We start from the raw sequence: 21393 nt of genomic DNA on the forward strand, positions 1-21393 counted from the left end.
CAAATGTTGAGCTGATTGCAGTTCTGGCTCTGGCTCTGGCTCTGGTTCTGGTTCTGGCTTTGGCTCTGGTTCTGGTTCTGGCTCTGGCTCTTTCCCTGCCTCTGGCTCTGGTTCTGGTTCTGGCTCTGGCTCTAGCTCTAGTTCTGGCTCTGGCTCTGTTTCTGGTTCTGGCTCTAGCTCTGGTTCTGGCTCTGGCTTTGGCTCGAGCTCTGGTTCTAGCTCTGGTTCTAGCTCTGGTTCTGGTTCTGGCTCTGGCTCTGGCTCTGGTTCTGGCTCTGGCTCTGCTTCTGGTTCTGGCTTTGGCTCTGATTCTGACTCTGGCTCTAGCTCTGGTTCTGGCTCTGGCTCTGGTTCTGGCTCTAGTTCTGGTTCTGGTTCTGGCTTTGGCTCTAGCTCTTGTTCTGGCTCTAGCTCTGGTTTTGGTTCTGGCTCTATCCCTGCCTCTGGTTCTGGCTTTGGTTCTAGCTCTGGTTCTGGTTCTGGTTCTGGCACTGGCTCTGGCTCTGGTTCTGGCTCTGGCTCTGGCTCTGTTTCTGGTTCTGGCTTTGGCTCTGATTCTGGTTCTGGCTCTGGCTCTGGCTCTGATTCTGGCTCTGGTTCTGGCTCTGGTTCTAGCTCTGGTTCTGGCTGTGGCTCTGGCTCTGGTTCTGGCTCTGGTTCTAGCTCTGGTTCTTGTTTTGGCTCTGGCTCTTTCCCTGGCTCTGGCTCTAGTTCTGGCTCTGGTTCTCGCTCTGGTTCTGGTTCTGGTTCTGGCTTTGGCTCTGGCTCTGGCTCTGGCTCTAGCTCTGGTTCTGGTTCTGGTTCTGGTTCTGGCTCTGGCTCTAGCTCTGGTTCTGGTTCTGGTTCTGGCTCTGGCTCTGGCTCTGGCTCTAGCTCTGGTTCTGGTTTTGGTTCTGGTTCTGGCGCTGGTTCTGGTTCTGGCTCTGGCTCTTTCCCTGCCTCTGGCTCTGGTTCTGGCTCTGGTTCTGGCTCTGGTTCTAGCTCTGGTTCTGGTTCTGGTTCTGGCTCTGGCTCTGGCTCTGGCTCTGGCTCTAGCTCTGGTTCTGGTTTTGGTTCTGGTTCTGGCGCTGGTTCTGGTTCTGGCTCTGGCTCTTTCCCTGCCTCTGGCTCTGGTTCTGGCTCTGGTTCTGGCTCTGGTTCTAGCTCTGGTTCTGGCTCTGGCTCTTTCCCTGCCTCTGGCTCTGGTTCTGGTTCTGGCTCTGGCTCTGGCTCTTTCTCTGCCTCTGGTTCTGGCTCTGGTTCTGGTTCTGGCTCTGGCTTTGGCTCTAGCTCTGATTCTAGCTCTGGTTCTGGCTCTGGTTCTGGTTCTGGTTCTGGCTCTAGCTCTGGCTCTGGTTCTGGTTCTGGCTCTAGCTCTAGCTCTGGTTCTGGTTCTGGTTCTGGCTCTAGCTCTGGTTCTGGCTCTGGCTTTGGCTCTAGCTCTGGTTCTAGCTCTGGTTCTGGCTCTGGTTCTGGTTCTGGTTCTGGATTTGGCTCTGGCTCTGGCTCTAGCTCTGGTTCTGGTTCAGGCTCTAGCTCTGGTTCTGGTTCTGGTTCTGGCTCTGGTTCTGGTTCTGGTTCTGGCTCTGGCTTTGGCTCTAGCTCTGGTTCTGGCTCTGGTTCTGGTTCTGGTTCTGGTCCTGGCTTTGGCTCTGGCTCTTTTTTTTAGCTCTGGTTCTGGTTCTGGCTTTGGCTCTAGCTCTGGTTCTAGCTCTGGTTCTGGCTCTGGTTCTGGTTCTGGTTCTGGCTTTGGCTCTGGCTCTTGCTCTAGCTCTGGTTCTGGTTCTGGCTCTAGCTCTGGTTCTGGTTCTGGTTCTGGCTCTAGCTCTGGTTCTGGCTCTGGCTCTGGCTTTGGCTCTAGCTCTGGTTCTAGCTCTAGTTCTGGCTCTGGTTCTGGTTCTGGTTCTGGTTCTGGCTTTGGCTCTGGGTCTGGATCTAGCTCCGGTTCTGGTTCTGGCTCTAGCTCTGGTTCTGGTTCTGGTTCTGGCTCTGGTGCTGGTTCTGGCTCTGGCCCTGGCTCTGGCTCTGGCTCTAGCTCTGGCTCTGGTTCTGGTTCTGGCTCTGGCTCTAGCTCTGGTTCTGGTTCTGGTTCTGGATCTGGCTCTAGCTCTGGTTCTGGCTCTGGCTTTGGCTCTAGCTCTGGTTCTAGCTCTGGTTCTGGCTCTGGCTCTGGCTCTGATTCTGGCTCTGGTTCTGGCTCTGGTTCTAGCTCTGGTTCTGGCTGTGGCTCTGGCTCTGGTTCTGGCTCTGGTTCTAGCTCTGGTTCTGGTTCTGGCTCTGGCTCTTTCCCTGGCTCTGGCTCTAGTTCTGGCTCTGGTTCTCGCTCTGGTTCTGGTTCTGGTTCTGGCTTTGGCTCTGGCTCTGGCTCTAGCTCTGGTTCTGGTTCTGGTTCTGGTTCTGGCTCTGGCTCTAGCTCTGGTTCTGGTTCTGGTTCTGGCTCTGGCTCTTGCTCTGGCTCTAGCTCTGGTTCTGGTTTTGGTTCTGGTTCTGGCGCTGGTTCTGGTTCTGGCTCTGGCTCTTTCCCTGCCTCTGGCTCTGGTTCTGGCTCTGGTTCTAGCTCTGGTTCTGGCTCTGGCTCTTTCCCTGCCTCTGGCTCTGGTTCTGGTTCTGGCTCTGGCTCTGGCTCTTTCTCTGCCTCTGGTTCTGGCTCTGGTTCTGGTTCTGGCTCTGGCTTTGGCTCTAGCTCTGATTCTAGCTCTGGTTCTGGCTCTGGTTCTGGTTCTGGCTCTAGCTCTGGCTCTGGTTCTGGTTCTGGCTCTAGCTCTAGCTCTGGTTCTGGTTCTGGTTCTGACTCTGGCTCTAGCTCTGGTTCTGGCTCTGGCTTTGGCTCTAGCTCTGGTTCTAGCTCTGGTTCTGGCTCTGGTTCTGGTTCTGGATTTGGCTCTGGCTCTGGCTCTAGCTCTGGTTCTGGTTCTGGTTCTGGTTCAGGCTCTAGCTCTGGTTCTGGTTCTGGCTCTGGTTCTGGCTCTAGCTCTGGTTCTGGTTCTGGCTCTGGCTTTGGCTCTAGCTCTGGTTCTGGCTCTGGTTCTGGTTCTGGTCCTGGCTTTGGCTCTGGCTCTTTTTTTTAGCTCTGGTTCTGGTTTTGGTTCTGGCTCTAGTTCTGGTTCTGGTTCTGGCTTTGGCTCTAGCTCTGGTTCTAGCTCTGGTTCTGGCTCTGGTTCTGGTTCTGGTTCTGGTTCTGGCTTTAGCTCTGGTTCTGGTTCTGGCTCTAGCTCTGGTTCTGGTTCTGGCTCTAGCTCTGGTTCTAGCTCTAGTTCTGGCTCTGGTTCTGATTCTGGTTCTGGCTTTGGCTCTGGGTCTGGATCTAGCTCCGGTTCTGGTTCTGGCTCTAGCTCTGGTTCTGGTTCTGGTTCTGGCTCTGGTGCTGGTTCTGGCTCTGGCTCTGGCCCTGGCTCTGGTTCTGGTTCTGGCTCTGGCTCTAGCTCTGGTTCTGGTTCTGGTTCTGGATCTGGCTCTAGCTCTGGTTCTGGCTCTGGCTTTGACTCTAGCTCTGGTTCTAGCTCTGGTTCTGGCTCTGGTTCTGGTTCTGGCTCTGGTTCTGGTTCTGGTTCTGGTTCTGGTTCTGGTTCTGGTTCTGGCTCTGGCTTTAGCTCTAGCTCTGGTTCTAGCTCTGGTTCTGGCTCTGGTTCTGGTTCTGGTTCTGGCTTTGGCTCTGGCTCTTGCTCTTGCTCTAGCTCTGGTTCTGGTTCTGGCTCTAGCTCTGGTTCTGGCTCTGGCTCTAGCTCTGGTTCTAGCTCTGGTTCTGGCTCTGGCTCTGGTTCTGGTTCTGGTTCTGGCTTTGGCTCTGGATCCAGCTCCGGTTCAGGTTCTGGCTCTGGCTCTGGTTCTGGTTCTGGTTCTGGCTCTAGCTCTGGTTCTGGCTCTGGCTTTGGCTCTAGCTCTGGTTCTAGCTCTGGTTCTGGCTCTGGTTCTGGCTCTGGTTCTGGTTCTGGTTCTGGTTCTGGCTCTGGCTCTAGCTCTGGTTCTGGTTCTGGCTCTGGCTCTGGTTCTGGTTCTGGCTCTGGTTCTGGTTCTGGTTCTGGTTCTGGCTCTAGCTCTGGTTCTGGTTCTGGCTCTGGTTCTGGTTCTGGTTCTGGCTCTAGCTCTGAATCTGGTTCTGGTTCTGGTTCTGGCTCTGGCTCTGGTTCTGGTTCTGGTTCTGGCTCTGGCTCTAGCTCTGCCTCTGGTTCTGGTTCTGGTTCTGGTTCTGGCTCTGGCTCTGGCTCTAGCTCTGCCTCTGGTTCTGGCTCTGGCTCTGGCTCTGGCTCTGGTTCTGGTTCTGGTTCTGGCTCTAGCTCTGCCTCTGGTTCTGGTTCTGGTTCTGGCTCTGGCTCTGGTTCTGGTTCTGGTTCTGGCTCTAGCTCTAGCTCTGCCTCTGGTTCTGGTTCTGGCTCTGGTTCTGGTTCTGGCTCTGGTTCTGGTTCTGGCTCTAGCTCTGGTTCTGGTTCTGGCTCTGGTTCTGGTTCTGGCTCTGGCTCTAGCTCTGAATCTGGTTCTGGTCTGGTTCTGGCTCTGGCTCTGGTTCTGGTTCTGGTTCTGGTTCTGGCTCTGGCTCTAGCTCTGCCTCTGGTTCTGGTTCTGGTTCTGGCTCTGGCTCTGGCTCTGGCTCTGCCTCTGGTTCTGGTTCTGGTTCTGGCTCTGGCTCTGGTTCTGGTTCTGGTTCTGGTTCTGGCTCTAGCTCTGCCTCTGGTTCTGGTTCTGGTTCTGGCTCTGGCTCTGGCTCTGGTTCTGGTTCTGGTTCTGGCTCTAGCTCTAGCTCTGCCACTGGTTCTGGTTCTGGTTCTGGCTCTGGCTCTGGTTCTGATTCTGGTTCTGGCTTTGCCAGGTTCATGCAGTAAGTTGGTGGCCAGCAGGGGCAGCTAGATGGTAAATGTGTGCTGATGACAGCAGCAGTAATAACTGGTAACCGTTTACATCGCATCGCTGGGCTTCAGTCACATCAGCAGCACGCGGCACGTTGGATGACAGCGAGTTCGCTAAGGCGCTGGATGGACTGGCGCAGATGCAGATAAAATACGTAAAAGTTTTGGATATGATCCATACAGTTTAAAAATCTTTGTATAATCTGGAGGATTTACCCTGAGGCCACATCACAAGCTATGGTGCTGGTCCTGGTGTTACTGCGAGCCAAATGAAAGCCTTTAAAAGCCTGGAAGCTACAATTATTTGGTTTCAGGTTGGGTCCACCATGTAGGATCCAAAGAAGCTTTAAATGGCTGTCGCCTTGTTTTTGCACCAAGTAAGTAGTGAGTTGTGCTTCTTTAATTAATTAGCTAAGAATAATATTGTCAACGCTAACAATGAGTTTGGATCTCTCTGCTTGGATCTACTTGTAAATAATTTAGTTGCCCCTATTAAACCCAAATTCCTGCTGGATTTGTCTTCATATGTTGATATTGAGTGATCCTGCTTTTCTCCAGCCTAGTTTAACATCAGCTGCTGCACTAGGACAACCTAAAAAAATAGAAAAAAAAGGGATAAAATGCCAAATTACAGCACTAAGCTAACTGCTAGCACTAGGATGTGAACATAATATCAAACTGTTTACCTGACACTTTTATACTTGTCGTTCTAAATAATTGTCCTAGAACATGAAAACCTGGCACTGAACTCTTGCACCGTCCGTTCCCGCGCCTCCTGTTTTTAACCAGAGATTGTTGATCCACGTCTGTCGTCTTTTTTTCTTTCTTTTTTATAATGAGCTCTCCTGACGCCCACCTGTCGGGACATGAAAATAACGTTTATCTTTCTCGCGGTCAGACGGCTGCAGCAACCGAACAGAGCAGAATTTAGGGAAACGGGTTCTGAGCGGCTGGACATCGTCCTGACCCCCGTCTGCATTTCATGATGTCGACACTACGTCAGATGAAACCCAGGGATAGGCTGTTTCTGTTGTCATGGTTACTGTTTACATCCAATTGGCCATCAATGTTGTCATGGTTACTGTTTACATCCTACAGACTGGTTGCTTGGTACAGCCTAACGCAGATGGGTCCAACTGTTTCTGTACTGACGTTAGATGGAGCTGGAGCTGAACCAGAACCAGAACCCAAACCTGAACCAGAACCAGAACCAGAACCAGCTGAGTCTGATGGTGTCATTGATCAGGTTGTTGATGGAGATCTAGATGAGCTTTCATCATGTTTATATTTCTCTTTCACTCATCCCTCCCTCTGTTCCCTCCCCCACTATCCATCCATCCATCATTCCATCATCCCTCTGTTCCATATCCAGAAATTCCCAAAGCTTCATTAATCCGTGTGTCTCAGCTGAACCAATCAGAGGCTGTTTCCTGTCTGTTTACTCGGGTCTGAGTGTTTGTTCTGAGGCAAAAACAATCAGCAGCTTTTAAACCAAAACAGCAGCAAAGAAGGAAACATGAAGAACGGAACGCTGTCATGTAAAATGAGAAAACTGGGAATGAAGTGAGGAAGAGGAGGAGAATGTCCTCAGGCTGGTGTGTTTATATCTGTGTGTGTTTAGTCTGTTCATGCCCATATAAGGGAAGTTGAGTCACTCATGATGTAACATGAACAACTTGAGTTGAGGTCCTCTTCCTCCTCCTCCTCTTCCCAGCTGGAAATGGGTGGAGCCTGTTGTTCCAGAGGGGCTTTAACCCAACTCTGTTTACTCTCTCTCTTTTTCCCTCCATCTGCCCCTGTGCTCGTTCATCCAGAGTGGCAGCAGCAGGAGGAAGAGGAGGAGGAGGAGCTGGTGGAGCAGCAGATCTGAGAGGTGGTGCCACAGGAGGAGGAGGAGGAGGCAGCAGCAGCGGTGGGGTCAGTCGGCAGGAGGCCATCCAGGAGCAGGAGGAGAACCACAAAGTTCTGCAGCAGGAGGAGAGGAAGAGGAAGGAGGAAGAGGAGAAGGGTGACCAGGACAGGTCTGCCGCCGCTCCTCGAGGCCTCCTCAGACGCTGTGTGGAAACCAGGGAGCGCGGTGAAGAGGAGCTGCGACAGAGGGAGGCGCAGCAGCTAGACTTCCGCTCGCTGCTGGGACGGCGAGCGCTTCAGGCCGAGGAGCCAAAGGAGACCGCCGCCACCGCCCAAGACCTCCACATGGATTTTAAATCCAACCTCAGGGGGGTCAAACCCAAGATGGAGGAGAAGGTGAGCTCCTCGCAGCAGGTGGACTTCCGCAGCGTGTTGGGGAAGAAAAGCAGCAACAACAAGCCGCCGCCGCCCGACACGCCACCCAAGAACGCTGCCGACTTCCGCTCCATCCTCACCAACAAGAAGAAGGTGGCGAGCCCCGAGAAGAACGGGGAGAGCGAGAAGGTCAACAACTGCCTGGATGGAGGGATTCATGAGAAGAACGGCGGCGGAGGAGGAGGGACGGCGCCGGAGTTCATGGAGAACCTCAGTGACATGACGGTGCTGGACGGACAGCAGCTCAGGCTGCAGTGTCGCCTCGCCGCCGCCACCGATGTCACCATCACCTGGACGCTGGACGGGAAGACCATCAAACCGTCCAAGTTCATCATCCTCGCAAACGAAGGTCAGAGGTCACACACGCATACACGCACACACGTTTACATGAGGAAGAGTCAGCAGCAGGAGGAGAAGCAACTGGAACGCAGAGGATTCAGACTCTATTAATAGAACACAGATGTGAAACAGTAGAGCGGCAGGAAGTGATGCGTGGAGCGCCGTTTAACATGGAAACAGATCACTTTACACACACGCTGCTTCAACCAGGACCACAGCCACCATTTCTGGCTGTTAAAGGGACAGTCCGCTAAATATCACCCACACAGAGATAAGTTCTGATTCTGGCTCGGTCCAGACGGTTGAACCCAGGACTGGTTCTGATTCTGGCTCGGTCCAGACGGTTGAACCCGGAACTGGTTCTGATTCTGGCTCGGTCCAGATGGTTGAACCCGGAACTGGTTCTGATTCTGGCTCGGTCCAGACGGTTGAACCCAGGACTGGTTCTGATTCTGGCTCGGTCCAGGCAGAACTGTTTTAGCTCTAGGTGTTGGACTTTGGCTCTAAAGTGTTGGACCTCCTCACAACACCAGGGGTGAGTTCTCCTTTCATGGTTTTGATGATCCACATGTCTGAACCACAGAACGATCAGAACCATGTAAAAGTCCAAACACTGAGAAGACAGAAAACCTGTTAGTTTTGGTTTGGTTCTGATTTTGGTCCTAGTTCTGGTTCAGGTTCAGGCCCTGGTTTTGGTCCTGGTTTGGATTCTGGTAGAACCTAGTTTACACATTTACACATTTACATGTCTACATGTTTTCTTATACGTTTATGTCTTTACACACTTGCATGTTTATACGTTTATACACGTATATACAAGTTGTTTACATGTTGTTTACATGTTGTTTACATGTGTGAACAGAATAAATACTCAGGACATGCTCAGACCTGCGTGAGGTTCCAGAGACAACAGAAGAAGAAGAAACTGATTTCTGATGTTAAACAATGTAAACAAACGTTTACCGTTTCTTCCGTCTTTTTCCTCCTTTATTACGTTAATCTCAGAGACGGTCCGGTACCGACCGGTTCTGTTCTGGTCCAGTCCGTCTGCCACTGGGCGTAATGTTTGTTTTTAAATAAACTTTACTGAGTAAACAAGAGACACAAGTCCTAACGGTCAGGGTTACGTTGACAAACAGCTGACATAACAGACGTGATCAGTTTCTACCCGGACTTCAGAACACGTGTTGTCATTCACACGGATCAGAACAAACGATCAGACCTGCCGACTGGATCGGGACGATATCAGATCAGAATCTTCTGACTGGAACGTTTCCATGAAGCTTCTTTAATAGTAAAGACCTGCTGATACGTCTCTGCATGTATTGATGTGCACGTGTCCGTGTTTGTGTGCAGTAATCCTCTGTGTGTTATTCCAGCTCCGTGTTCATAGCGATCAGGTCAGGAGTCTCATGTTAAAGGTCACAGAGGAAACACTGGAACACAGTCCAGACCTGCAGACCGAGTCCCTGTCCCTAGACCTGCAGACAGAGTCCCTGTCCCCAGACCTGCAGACAGAGTCTCTGTCCCCAGACCTGCAGACCGAGTCCCTATCCCCAGACCTGCAGACAGAGTCTCTGTCCCCAGACCTGCAGACAGAGTCCCTGTCCCCAGACCTGCAGACCGAGTCCCTGTCCCCAGACCTGCAGACCGAGTCCCTGTCCCTAGACCTGCAGACCGAGTCCCTGTCTCTAAATCAAATCAAATCAAACTTATTTATATAGCACTTTTCATGCAGGATTGCAGCACAAAGTGCTTCACATAATAAAAATGCAGTTTTTGCATCTTAAAAACCTAAATCACAACAAAGTTTCAATCAAAGCACACACACACACACACGCAGATAAGATAAAAAAAAAACACAATTCAATTCATGCATATTAAAACCAAAATAAGCCTTTACACATCAAACCCCCCCCCCCCCCCCCCCCCCCCGACTCTTTAACTTCTGTCTCCAAGCTAAAAGCAGGTATGAAATATTAAAAGTAATAAATAAATAAATACCTGGCTTGATGCTGCTGTGAGGAAACAATGTTATTATGGGGATCCATCCACACCAGGAGCCAGCCTCCCCAAACAGGGCAGACCAGGGCCCACACCACAGCCATAAGGCTGCAGGTCGGGCCCCAGCCAACCAGACAAGGGCGATCAATACAGCAACAACCAGACCGATCAGGTAAAACCCCGGCGTGGAGGATCCCCATGAGGAAAACACTGGAGTTAAAACGAAAATTAAATTACCTTAAGAAACAGTAAGAACAGCTAAGAATGAATGAATAAATAAATGTATAAATAAATTAATAAATAAATAAGAAGCAATACAGTTGAGTAAAATGAAAATAAATTAATGTGAAATAAAATTATGTAAAATAAATTAAGATCAAATAAAATTTAGTTGAAAGCTAAGCTAAAAAGGTAGGTCTGATGACCTGCAGACCGAGTCCCTGTCCCTAGACCTGCAGACCAAGTCCCTGTCCCTAGACCTGCAGACCGAGTCCCTGTCACTAGACCTGCAGACCAAGTCCCTGTCCCCAGACCTGCAGACCGAGACCCTGTCACTAGGCATGCAGACCGAGTCCCTTCCCTAGACCTACAGACTGAGTCCCTGTCCCTAGACCTGCAGACCAAGTCCCTGTCCCCAGACCTACACACTGAGTCCCTGTCCCCAAACCTACAAACTGAGTCCCTTCCCTAGACCTGCAGACTGAGACCCTGTCCCTACGGGTACATGTTCAGCTTCCATGTCCGTCTTTCCAGCTATGTTGTGTTGCTTGGCAACTAGCTGGAGTTGACATCCCAACATGTCATAAAACCAGAACCAGGATCAAAACCAGGATTAGGACCAGAGCTGGGATCAGAAGCAGATCTCCAACATGGTGTTGATTGTTCCCAGTTTGGTTCTGGTTAAACTGGTATGAACATGGGTCGATTCACCAGAAAGCACCAAGGTTCTGAGATTCCAGAACCAGAACGGTGTCTGTCACCTCCGTCTTCGTTCTTCAGTCTTTGTCTTCTTCTGTTTCTTTACTACCGGTAGTTTCCATCTGAGCATGCTCCATCTTCCTCTCTGTCTGTGGTGTGTCTCTGGGAGTGCTGCAGGGCCACCTACAGGCCTGGTGTTGGTACCACAGAATTTTCTTCTCTCTGGATAAACTTCCAACTGAGATGAAAAGGTAATAGTTACGTCTCTGTGTGGATGTAGCCTGATGTAGTGAACTGGGTACATGATAATAATAACAATGAGCTAATAATAAAGCTCACATAAAGACCATTCGGGCTCAATGTCCCCCGCCTCACCTGGGACATGGTTGAAGCTCTGCCGGAGATGGGAGTTGAAACTCTTTCTGACAGGGGACTGTTTCTGACTGGTAATGGTCAACTACTGGTAATGGTCTAGTACAGGTAATGGTTGAGTACTGGTAATTGTTGAGTACTTGTAATGGTCTAGTACATGTAATGGTCAAGTACTGGTAATGGTCTAGTAGTGGTAATGGTCTAGTACAGGTAATGGTAAAGTACTGATTATGGTCCAGTACTATAATTATCTACTACAGGTTGAGGTCTAGAACAAGTAATGGTCTAGTACTGGTAATGGTCTAGTACAGGTCACTGTCTAGAACTGGTAGTGGTCTAGTATTAATAATGGTCTTGTACTAGTAATGGTCTAGCACTAGTAATGGTCAAGTACAGGCAATAGTCTTGCACTGGTAATGGTCTAGTACATCCAGTACAGGTAATGGTCTAGTAAAGGTCATGGTCTAAAACTGGTAGTGGTCTAGTATTGGTAATAGTCTTGTACTAGTAGTGGTCTAGTACTAGTAATGGTCAAGTACAGGTAATAGTCTTGCACTGGTAATGGTCTAGTACTGGTAATGGTCTAGAACATGTAATGGTCAAGTACTGGTTATGGTCGATTACTGGTAATGGTCTAGGACTGGTAATGGTTGACTACTAGTAATGGTCTAGAACTGGTAATGGTCGACTACTGGTAATGGTCTAGTAGTGGTAATGGTCTAGTACTGGTAATGGTCGACTACTGGTAATGGTCTAGTAGTGGTAATGGTCTAGTAAAGGTAATGGTAAAGTACTGATTATGGTCTAGTACTATAATTATCTAGTACAGGTTATGGTCTAGTACAAGTAATAGTCTAGTACAGGTCACTGTCTAGAACTGGTAGTGGTCTAGTACCAGTAATGGTTGAGTACAGGTAATAGTCTTGCACTGGTAATGGTTGAGTACTGGTAATAGTCTAGTACAGGTAATGGTCGAGTACTGGTCATGGTCTAGAACCTGTAGTGGCCGAGTACTGGTAATGGTCTAGTACAGGTAATGATCCAGTACAGTTAATGGTCTAGAACTGGTAGTAGTCTAGTATTGGTAATGGTCTTGTACTGGTAGTGGTCTAGTACTAGTAATGGTCAAGTACAGCTAATAGTCTAGTACTGGTCATTGTCTAGAACTGGTAGTGGTCGAGTACTGGTAATGGTCTAGTACTGGTAATGGTCTAGTACAGGTAATGATCCAGTACAGGTAATGGTCTTGTACTGGTAATGGTCTAGTACAGGTAATGATCCAGTACAGGTAATGGTCTAGAACTGGTCATGGTGTTGTATTGGTAATGGTCTTGTATTGTTAGTGGTCTAGTACTAGTAATGGTCGAGTACAGGTAATAGTGTGTCACTGGTAATGGTTGACTACTGGTAATAGTAGAATACTGGTAATGGTCTAGTATAGGTAATGGTTGAGTACTGGTAATGGTCTAGTAAAGGTTGTGGTCTAGAACTGGTAGTGATCTATTATTGGTAATGGTCTTGTACTGGTAGTGGTCTAGTACTGGTAATGGTCGGGTACAGGTAATGATCCAGTACAGGTAATGGTCTAGTATTGGTAATGGTCTTGTATTGGTAGTGGTCTAGTACTAGTAATGGTCGAGTACAGGTAATAGTGTTGCACTGGTAATGGTCAAGTACTGGTAATTGTCTAGTACTGGTAATGGTCTAGAACTGGTAGTGGTCTAGTATTGGTAATGGTCTTGTAATGGTAGTGGTCTAGTACTGGTAATGGTCAAGTACTGGTAATGGTCAAGTACTGGTCATGGTGGAGTACTGGTAATGGTCTAGTACAGGTAATGATCCAGTACAGGTAAAGGTCTAGAACTGGTAGTGGTCTAGTATTGGTAATGCCCTTGTACTAGAAGTGGTCTAGTACTAGTAATGGTCAAGTACACGTAATAGTCTTGCACTGGTAATGGTTGAGTACTGGTAATAGTCTAGTACAGGTCATGGTCTAGAACTGGTAGTGGTCTAGTACTAGTAATGGTCTAGTACAGGTAATAGTGTTGCACTGGTAATGGTTGACTACTGGTAATGGTCTAGTAAAGGTCATGGTCTAGAACTGGTAGTGATCTATTATTGGTAATAGTATTGCACTGGTAGTGGTCTAGTACCAGTAATGGTCGAGTACAGGTAATAGTCTTGCACTGGTAATGGTCTAGTACATCCAGTACAGGTAATGGTCTAGTAAAGGTCATGGTCTAAAACTGGTAGTGGTCTAGTATTGGTAATAGTCTTGTACTAGTAGTGGTCTAGTACTGGTAATGGTCGAGTACTGGTCATGGTCTAGAACTGGTAGTAGTCGAGTACTGGTAATGGTCTAGTACAGGTAATAGTCTAGTACAGGTCACTGTCTAGAACTGGTAGTGGTCTAGTACTAGTAATGGTCGAGTACAGGTAATAGTCTTGCACTGGTAATGGTTGAGTACTGGTAATAGTCTAGTACAGGTAATGGTCGAGTACTGGTCATGGTCTAGAACCGGTAGTGGCTGAGTACTGGTAATGGTCTAGTACAGGTAATGATCCAGTACAGGTAATGGTCTAGAACTGGTAGTGGTCTAGTATTGGTAATGGTCTTGTACTGGTAGTGGTCTAGTACTAGTAATGGTCAAGTACAGGTAATAGTCTAGTACTGGTCATTGTCTAGAACTGGTAGTGGTCGAGTACTGGTAATGGTCTAGTACAGGTAATGATCCAGTACAGGTAATGGTCTTGTACTGGTAATGGTCTAGTACAGGTAATGATCCAGTACAGGTAATGGTCTAGAACTGGTCATGGTCTCGTATTGGTAATGGTCTTGTATTGTTAGTGGTCTAGTACTAGTAATGGTCGAGTACAGGTAATAGTGTGTCACTGGTAATGGTTGACTACTGGTAATAGTAGAATACTGGTAATGGTCTAGTATAGGTAATGGTTGAGTACTGGTAATGGTTGAGTACTGGTAATGGTCTAGTAAAGGTTGTGGTCTAGAACTGGTAGTGATCTATTATTGGTAATGGTCTTGTACTGGTAGTGGTCTAGTACTGGTAATGGTCGGGTACAGGTAATGATCCAGTACAGGTAATGGTCTAGTATTGGTAATGGTCTTGTATTGGTAGTGGTCTAGTACTAGTAATAGTCGAGTACAGGTAATAGTGTTGCACTGGTAATGGTCAAGTACAGGTAATAGTCTAGTACTGGTCATTGTCTAGAACTGGTAGTGGTCGAGTACTGGTAATGGTCTAGTACAGGTAATGATCCAGTACAGGTAATGGTCTTGTACTGGTAATGGTCTAGTACAGGTAATGATCCAGTACAGGTAATGGTCTAGAACTGGTCATGGTCTCGTATTGGTAATGGTCTTGTATTGTTAGTGGTCTAGTACTAGTAATGGTCGAGTACAGGTAATAGTGTGTCACTGGTAATGGTTGACTACTGGTAATAGTAGAATACTGGTAATGGTCTAGTATAGGTAATGGTTGAGTACTGGTAATGGTTGAGTACTGGTAATGGTCTAGTAAAGGTTGTGGTCTAGAACTGGTAGTGATCTATTATTGGTAATGGTCTTGTACTGGTAGTGGTCTAGTACTGGTAATGGTCGGGTACAGGTAATGATCCAGTACAGGTAATGGTCTAGTATTGGTAATGGTCTTGTATTGGTAGTGGTCTAGTACTAGTAATGGTCGAGTACAGGTAATAGTGTTGCACTGGTAATGGTCAAGTACTGGTAATGGTCTAGTACTGGTAATGGTCTAGAACTGGTAGTGGTCTAGTATTGGTAATGGTCTTGTAATGGTAGTGGTCTAGTACTGGTAATGGTCAGTTACTGGTAATGGTCAAGTACTGGTCATGGTCCAGTACAGGTAAAGGTCTAGAACTGGTAGTGGTCTAGTATTGGTAATGCCCTTGTAGTAGAAGTGGTCTAGTACTAGTAATGGTCAAGTACACGTAATAGTCTTGCACTGGTAATGGTTGAGTACTGGTAATAGTCTAGTACAGGTCATGGTCTAGAACTGGTAGTGGTCTAGTACTAGTAATGGTCTAGTACAGGTAATAGTGTTGCACTGGTAATGGTTGACTACTGGTAATGGTCTAGTAAAGGTCATGGTCTAGAACTGGTAGTGATCTATTATTGGTAATAGTATTGCACTGGTAGTGGTGTAGTACCAGTAATGGTCGAGTACAGGTAATAGTCTTGCACTGGTAATGGTTGAGTACTGGTAATAGTCTTGCACTGGTAATGGTTGAGTACTGGTAATAGTCTAGTACTGGTAATGGTCTAGTACAGGTAATGGTCTAGAACTGGTAGTGTCTAGTATTGGTAATGGTCTAGAACTGGTAGTGGTCTAGTACTAGTAATGGTCAAGTACAGGTAATAGTCTTGTACTGGTAATGGTCTAGTACTGGTCATGCTCTAGCACTGGTAGCGGTCGAGTACTGGTAATGGTCTAGTACAGGTAATGATCCAGTACAGGTAATGGTCTAGAACTGAAAGTGGTCTAGTATTGGTAATGGTCTTGTATTGGTAGTGGTCTTGTACTAGTAATGGTCGAGTACAGGTAATAGTCTTGCACTGGTAATGGTTGAGTACTGGTAATAGTCTAGTACAGGTAATGGTCTAGTACAGGTCATGGTCTAGCACTGGTAGTGGTCTAGTATTGGTAATGGTCTTGTACTAGTAGTGGTCTAGTACTAGTAATGGTCGGGTACAAGTAATAGTTTTGCACTGGCAATGGTTGAGTACTGGTAATAGTCTAGTACAGGTCATGGTCTAGATCTGGTAGTGGTCTAGTACTAGTAATGGTCGAGTACAGGTAATAGTGTTGCACTGGTAATGGTTGACTACTGGTAATGGTCTAGTAAAGGTCATGGTCTAGAACTGGTAGTGATCTATTATTGGTAATGGTCTTGCACTGGTAGTGGTCTAGTACCAGTAATGGTCGAGTACAGGTAATGGTCTTGCACTGGTAATGGTTGAGTACTGGTAATAGTCTAGTACTGGTAATAGTCTAATACAGGTCATGGTCTAGAACTGGTAATGGTCGAGTACAGGTAATTGTCTTGCACTGGTAATGGTCGAGTTCTGGTAATGGTCTAGTACAGGTATTAGTCCTGCACTGGTAATGGTCAAGTACTGGTAATGGTCTAGTACTGGTCATGGTCTAGAACTGGTAGTGGTCTGGTATTGGTATTGGTCAAGTACTGGTCGCGGTCTAGTACTAGTAATGGTCAAGTTCAGGTAATAGTCTTGCACTGGTAAAGGTCTAGTACAGGTAATGGTCTAGAACTGGTAATGGTTGAGTACTGGTAATGGTCTAGTACACATTTTGCAATTTATTAACAGAGAACATAACAACAAACGGGTTAATGATAAATCAAAGTTAGTTCCAACTGTTTCTGTTTCCGAACCGTTCCCAGACCTCTCCAAAAGTCTCTTCTTTCATTTTCAGTTTAAGTCTGTCTCTCCATGGTTACGATGTCTTCTGCTATACTCAGCCATTGTCCGTACGCTGGCGTTTCAGTCTCAAGCCAGTTCTTGCTTTCTTTGCAGCCACAAGGAGAATTTTTGCATATTTCAGTCCTTTACATGTGCAGTTTTGTCCAGATACCCAGATACAGGACAAGATGGCGGCATCACATACTTCAGTGTCTCACAGACAGCTGAGTGATGTTTCCCAGACTGGCAGCATTTTCTCACAACTGCAGAAATTATGTTTGACCTGAATTCATGTGATTACAGAGTCTCCAACATGGTTGCTGATTTTTCATTTGTTTACTTTTAATTTGTTTAATTAAAATACTTGTTTAATTTTAATACTTTTAAAAGTGTCTGGTTCTTCCAGGCAAACTCTCACCACTTCTGTGATTGTGTTGTAGTTTGGTGAGCTTGCCACGTCCTACCACATCTCTTCTGGGATGTCTTCACTCAGCTCTCGTTCCCACCTTGTCCTCACATACAGAGTTGAGTGTAACATTACTGTAGGCCAATGTAAATGTCTTTATTAGAAGATGTATTTTATCTTCACTTGTCTTAATACACTTCTCATAATCTCGTGTTTGTAGATACCTGAACAGGTCTTGGTTTGTTAGATCATATGTGTCCTTGAGTTCTTGGAAACGTTTCATTTCTCCTTTTTTGATTGTTTTGCATAAGGCTCTTATACCTTCTCTGTCCATTGTTTGAATCTGGAGTTGAGTTGTCCTGGTTTGAATTTATCATCATAAGCTGGCCATTTCAGTAATCCAAGTTCTTTTCCCAGTTTTAATTGATTTACAACAGAGTACTATTTTTCTAGGGTAAATGATAGAATTGGATTTAGATCCACACAGTCTCTGATGGAGTCTCATTTTGCCCGATCCACGTTTGAATCAGAAATTTAAGTATGGAAACTTTGACGCCCTTCCACACAGCATCATAGTCAGTACTGCACCTGTACACTATGTGGTGTATTTGGGTTGCATTAAAGTGCTTTTTTAAACGTGGCAGTGCCAATCCACCTTTAGTGTGACGTATTCTTGGTCGTTGTCCTTCCCATAGAAATCTTGAAATAAGTTTGTCCCATTTGTAGACCTGGGCTTGTGGTACATCTATTACAGCACTTAATCCTAATGGGTAGGCAGACCACCTTTTCCCATGCTGATGTCTATGTGCTCATAATTATTAGTATTTAATATAGTTTTGTTGGGTTTTTAAGTTATATTTACTCCTAAACATTTGAGTGATTTTGCTTCCCATTTTATTCACATTCCCTCAGGCATTGACTTGGAGTACAATTAAACATAAGCGTTTGTGTTTTACGTTTATTTTATAGCCAGAGCAAAGACCAGAATTATTAAAGATCTTCATTAAATGTCCAAAGGACTCCACTGGATTAGATAAATATATCATAATATCATCTGCAAACAGACTGATGCTACACACGTGGACAAAACTGTTGGTTCCCTTCGGTTAATGAAAGAAAAACTCACAATGTTCACAGAAATAACTTGAATCTCACAAAAGTAATAATAAATAAAAATTCTATGAAATTTAACCAATGACAGTCAGACGTTGCTTTTCAATCATGCATCAAGAGAATTATTAAAAAAAATAAACTCATGAAACAGGCCTGGACAGAAATGATGGAACCCTTAACTTAATATTTAGTTTTTATTTATTTATTGTTTGAGGCAACCACTGCAATCAAATGATTCCTGTAACTGTCAGTGAGACTTCTGCACCTCTCAGCAGGTGTTTTGGACCACTCCTCTTTCGTCTCACCTATTGCTTTTATAATTTCATCTGCAAGATTTTCTGCTGTTATACGTTCCTTTTGTTTTGTGCCTATCGAGGGTAGGTCTGTTGCATTAAGGAGTGTTTTTATTTCTTCTTTGTTTGGGGGCTCTGATTGAGTATACAAATCCTTATAGTAGCCTCTGGAAGTATTTTCAGTTTCTTTAGGGTTTTATTTAAGTTGGTTTGTTTTTTGAGGGTGTAATTTGGTAACAGTTAGGTCTGCCTGTTGCTTTTGTATTCATCTGGCTAATAACCTTCTTTATAACCTAATAACCTGATTGATAATAATTTTGTTTTAAATATCTTGCTTTTGTTTCTGTCTCATAGTGAAGTTGGTCATTTATCCTCTTTTTTTTTTCTTGTTGCTTTGTCATCTATGTTTTTGTTCCACATCTTTCAATTCTGATACGAGCAATTTGTATTGTTCTATTTGTTCTTTTTTAAGTTTACTTCCAATTGCAATTAATGTCCCTCATGTTACTGCTTTTCGTGCATCCCAGAGAATAGATGGGTTTGTCTCATCATTATTGTTTACCATAATCACGATTTAAAGACCACTAAGAACATAATAAATTGTTCCAAATAAGCACTGGAGTGGGTCTTTAATAAAGAAGCAGCCAACAAATTAAAGACTATTTCACGTCTTTGTACGATTATTTGTAAGCATTGGGGTGCATGTGGTAGTGGGATCAGGGGGGCTTGACAGCCTAGCATAGCGTTAGCTAGCAGCTTAAAGCCAGTAAGTAACTGCAGAAATAAGGTTGGTGTAGAGTTCAGGACGAGGTTCATCCCTCCATCAGCTGCGTGTTGAGATGCGTTTCAGGAGGATGGATGTGAAGCAGACAGGAGGGAAGTTAAAATGATGAACATTACTCTGTCTGCAGCTACGTCCTGATGTCCCTCCTAGTTTTACTGGTCAGAAAATGCTAGAACGGGACTCGCTGTGGTGTTGTGGAGGAACATGAGTTCCAGATTATCTGGGACCATTACATGTTTAAAATGCAGCTTTGCTAAAGACGACATTAACGTTAGAGGTGTGACGATACACTTGACTCACAAAAACCAAGCAAGATGTTTTTTACTTTTAAGAAAACTAAAATGACAAAATATGTGACTGGACAGACTTTTATTTAACAGTCACCAAACAATGCAGGTGCCTTTTAAATGTTTTATAACTTACATCCATACATGACTGAAGCATGAGCTTTTAACTGTTCCGTTTCTTTCCACAAAAACAATAAAAATTAAATGTTACCTCCTGAAGAAGGAGCTACATGCTACAGGTAAACAGCATAGCTTAGTCTATGCTCTAGTTCTTTTTCAAAAATATGAGCATATCCAGATTTTCTGGCAGCAGTTGAGGCCTTTGGGCATTAACTAGCTGAAAACATATGCTCACCAGGAACACAGCTAGCAGGAAAAGAAAGGTGTGCTCCACCAGGTGAGAAAGTAAAGCAGTTTTCCTGCCACCAGTTCAAAGGGTAATAATCAGGTTCCACCTCTTCCAGGTGTCTCCACCTGCTACTTCTCCTCACCTATGGATGGATGGATGGAATGGACGGACGGACGGACGGACCGATGGGTGGATGGATGGATGGATGAATGGATTGATGGATGGATGGAATGGATGGACGGATGGGTGGATGGATGAATGGATGGATGGATGGATGGAATGGACGGACGGATGGACAGATGGGTGGATGGATGAATGGATGGATGGATGGATGGACAGACGGATGGATGGATGGAATGGACGGACGGACGGACGGATGGGTGGATGGATGGATGGAATGGACGGACGGACTGACGGATGGATAAATGGATGGATGGATGAATGGATGGACGGATGGATGGAATGGATGGACGGACGGACACACGTGCACGCTGCATGAATCTAATTCCTCCGTTGTTATTGGGAACATATACGGAGTAAATTTAGTGTTACACACAGACACAAAAGACAGAAAACAGCTGGAAGGGATACATGATGTAAAACCTGAGTCTGCTACAGCTGTTTCACCTCGTTCTGCGCTCTCAGGAAGGCGGCCTCACACCGGTCCTGGTCTAGCTGAGGTAGTCTGGAGCCTTGGGTCTGGGCTGTGTATTCCAGCAGACAGTTTGCATCCCCGCTGTTTCTGTGTATTGCTGATGACTGCCGTCTCTGTGTTGGGCATGGTGGTGGAATCGGCATCATTTGGTGTCCTGCTCGGTTCAGTCGTGCTTTTCAGCAAAACATTGAGACACCGTGGGACTTTCCTCCTCACACAGCACTGTGATGGCTGCCTTCAGAGGATGCAGCAGCTTCAGAAAGTCTTCAGCAACTCAGCAAGCGGTCACGTGCCAGCAAATCCAAAGTGCTGGTCCATTGAGTCTAACGTCCATGATTAACTTGTGTGATGGCAGCTGTAGCTGCTTCTGCTCGGACATGAACACTGCGGTAGCTGCTAGGTCCGATGGAGCAAAGCAGCCACGTCTCACCCGTCCGAGCAAACGAGTGACGCAGGAAACACTGGGGCCGGTTTGGGTTGCAGCATTGCGCAAAGCACTTAATGTGCAGCTCCAATCCTGCTTTCTGCACAGCCACTTCCATATAACGTACATTATCAGTCACAATGGTGATGCTGTGGTTTGGTCTTTAAGCTCCAGTCGGTCGCGGCTGCTTGTAAAACCTCTGCTGTGGGAGGGAGTCTGCGGTGCAAACCTTCTCCTTTCCCAGCTGATGCTGTGGGCTGTAATTGTGACATTGCTTTGTATACCTCTCGGTGTCCAACCGTCTGGTGCTATGGCATCGCTTTCTGTGTCTTTTGGGATTTGTAAAACCTTGGTCCTTGACTCTTTATAGAGGTTCTGGACCACTGTGCGAGTGAAATCCGTGTGTGACGGGGTGGTGTACAGAAACTGGCCTCAGATCAGCTGCGATGAAAATGCTGAGTCTCTCTTGTTGTCGTGACTCTGGGCGTTTAGGTGCGAAGGGTCTGCCAGCGTTGTTTCATCACAGGTGCAGCGGATTTCAGGAGCGAGCTGTGGTGCTTCTGTAGGTGCCTCTGCATAGTGCTTGTGTTAGCCGCGGTGTACACCACTGTTTTCCTACACTGCGTACATATTGTCTGTGTCTTCTCTGTCACTCGACTGCCATTTATTATAGTGCGACATTTATATGCGGCTCTATGGTGCGGCTTGACCACAGGTCCGTAGCGGTGGAGAATTATTGGACTGTAGCCACGTCCTTCACAACACCCTCATCACTCTCTTGCTGAAGCGGTCCATGAGCCGCTGGAGTTCTTCAGCAGAGTGGGTTGTAACGGCAGCGTCATCTGCAAAGAGGAAGTCGCGCAGGCACTTCAGCTGGACTTTGGTCCT

At 46.5% G+C, this 21393-nt stretch overlaps 1 protein-coding gene across 3 annotated transcripts in view; it reads left to right on the forward strand.

Annotated features, from left to right (window-relative positions):
* The window catches only part of mylka (myosin, light chain kinase a), a 132782-nt gene that overhangs the window by 49672 nt on the left and 61717 nt on the right, over window positions 1-21393 (forward strand). For all 3 annotated transcript variants that reach the window (XM_042002376.1, XM_042002377.1, XM_042002378.1), the window contains exon 20: window positions 6635-7455. In XM_042002376.1, the coding sequence (XP_041858310.1) occupies window positions 6635-7455 (821 nt within the window). The remainder of the gene's footprint in view (window positions 1-6634; window positions 7456-21393) is intronic.

Source organism: Melanotaenia boesemani, chromosome 12, assembly GCF_017639745.1.
Source record: "Melanotaenia boesemani isolate fMelBoe1 chromosome 12, fMelBoe1.pri, whole genome shotgun sequence".
In the NCBI taxonomy this organism is placed as follows: Eukaryota; Metazoa; Chordata; class Actinopteri; order Atheriniformes; family Melanotaeniidae; genus Melanotaenia; species Melanotaenia boesemani.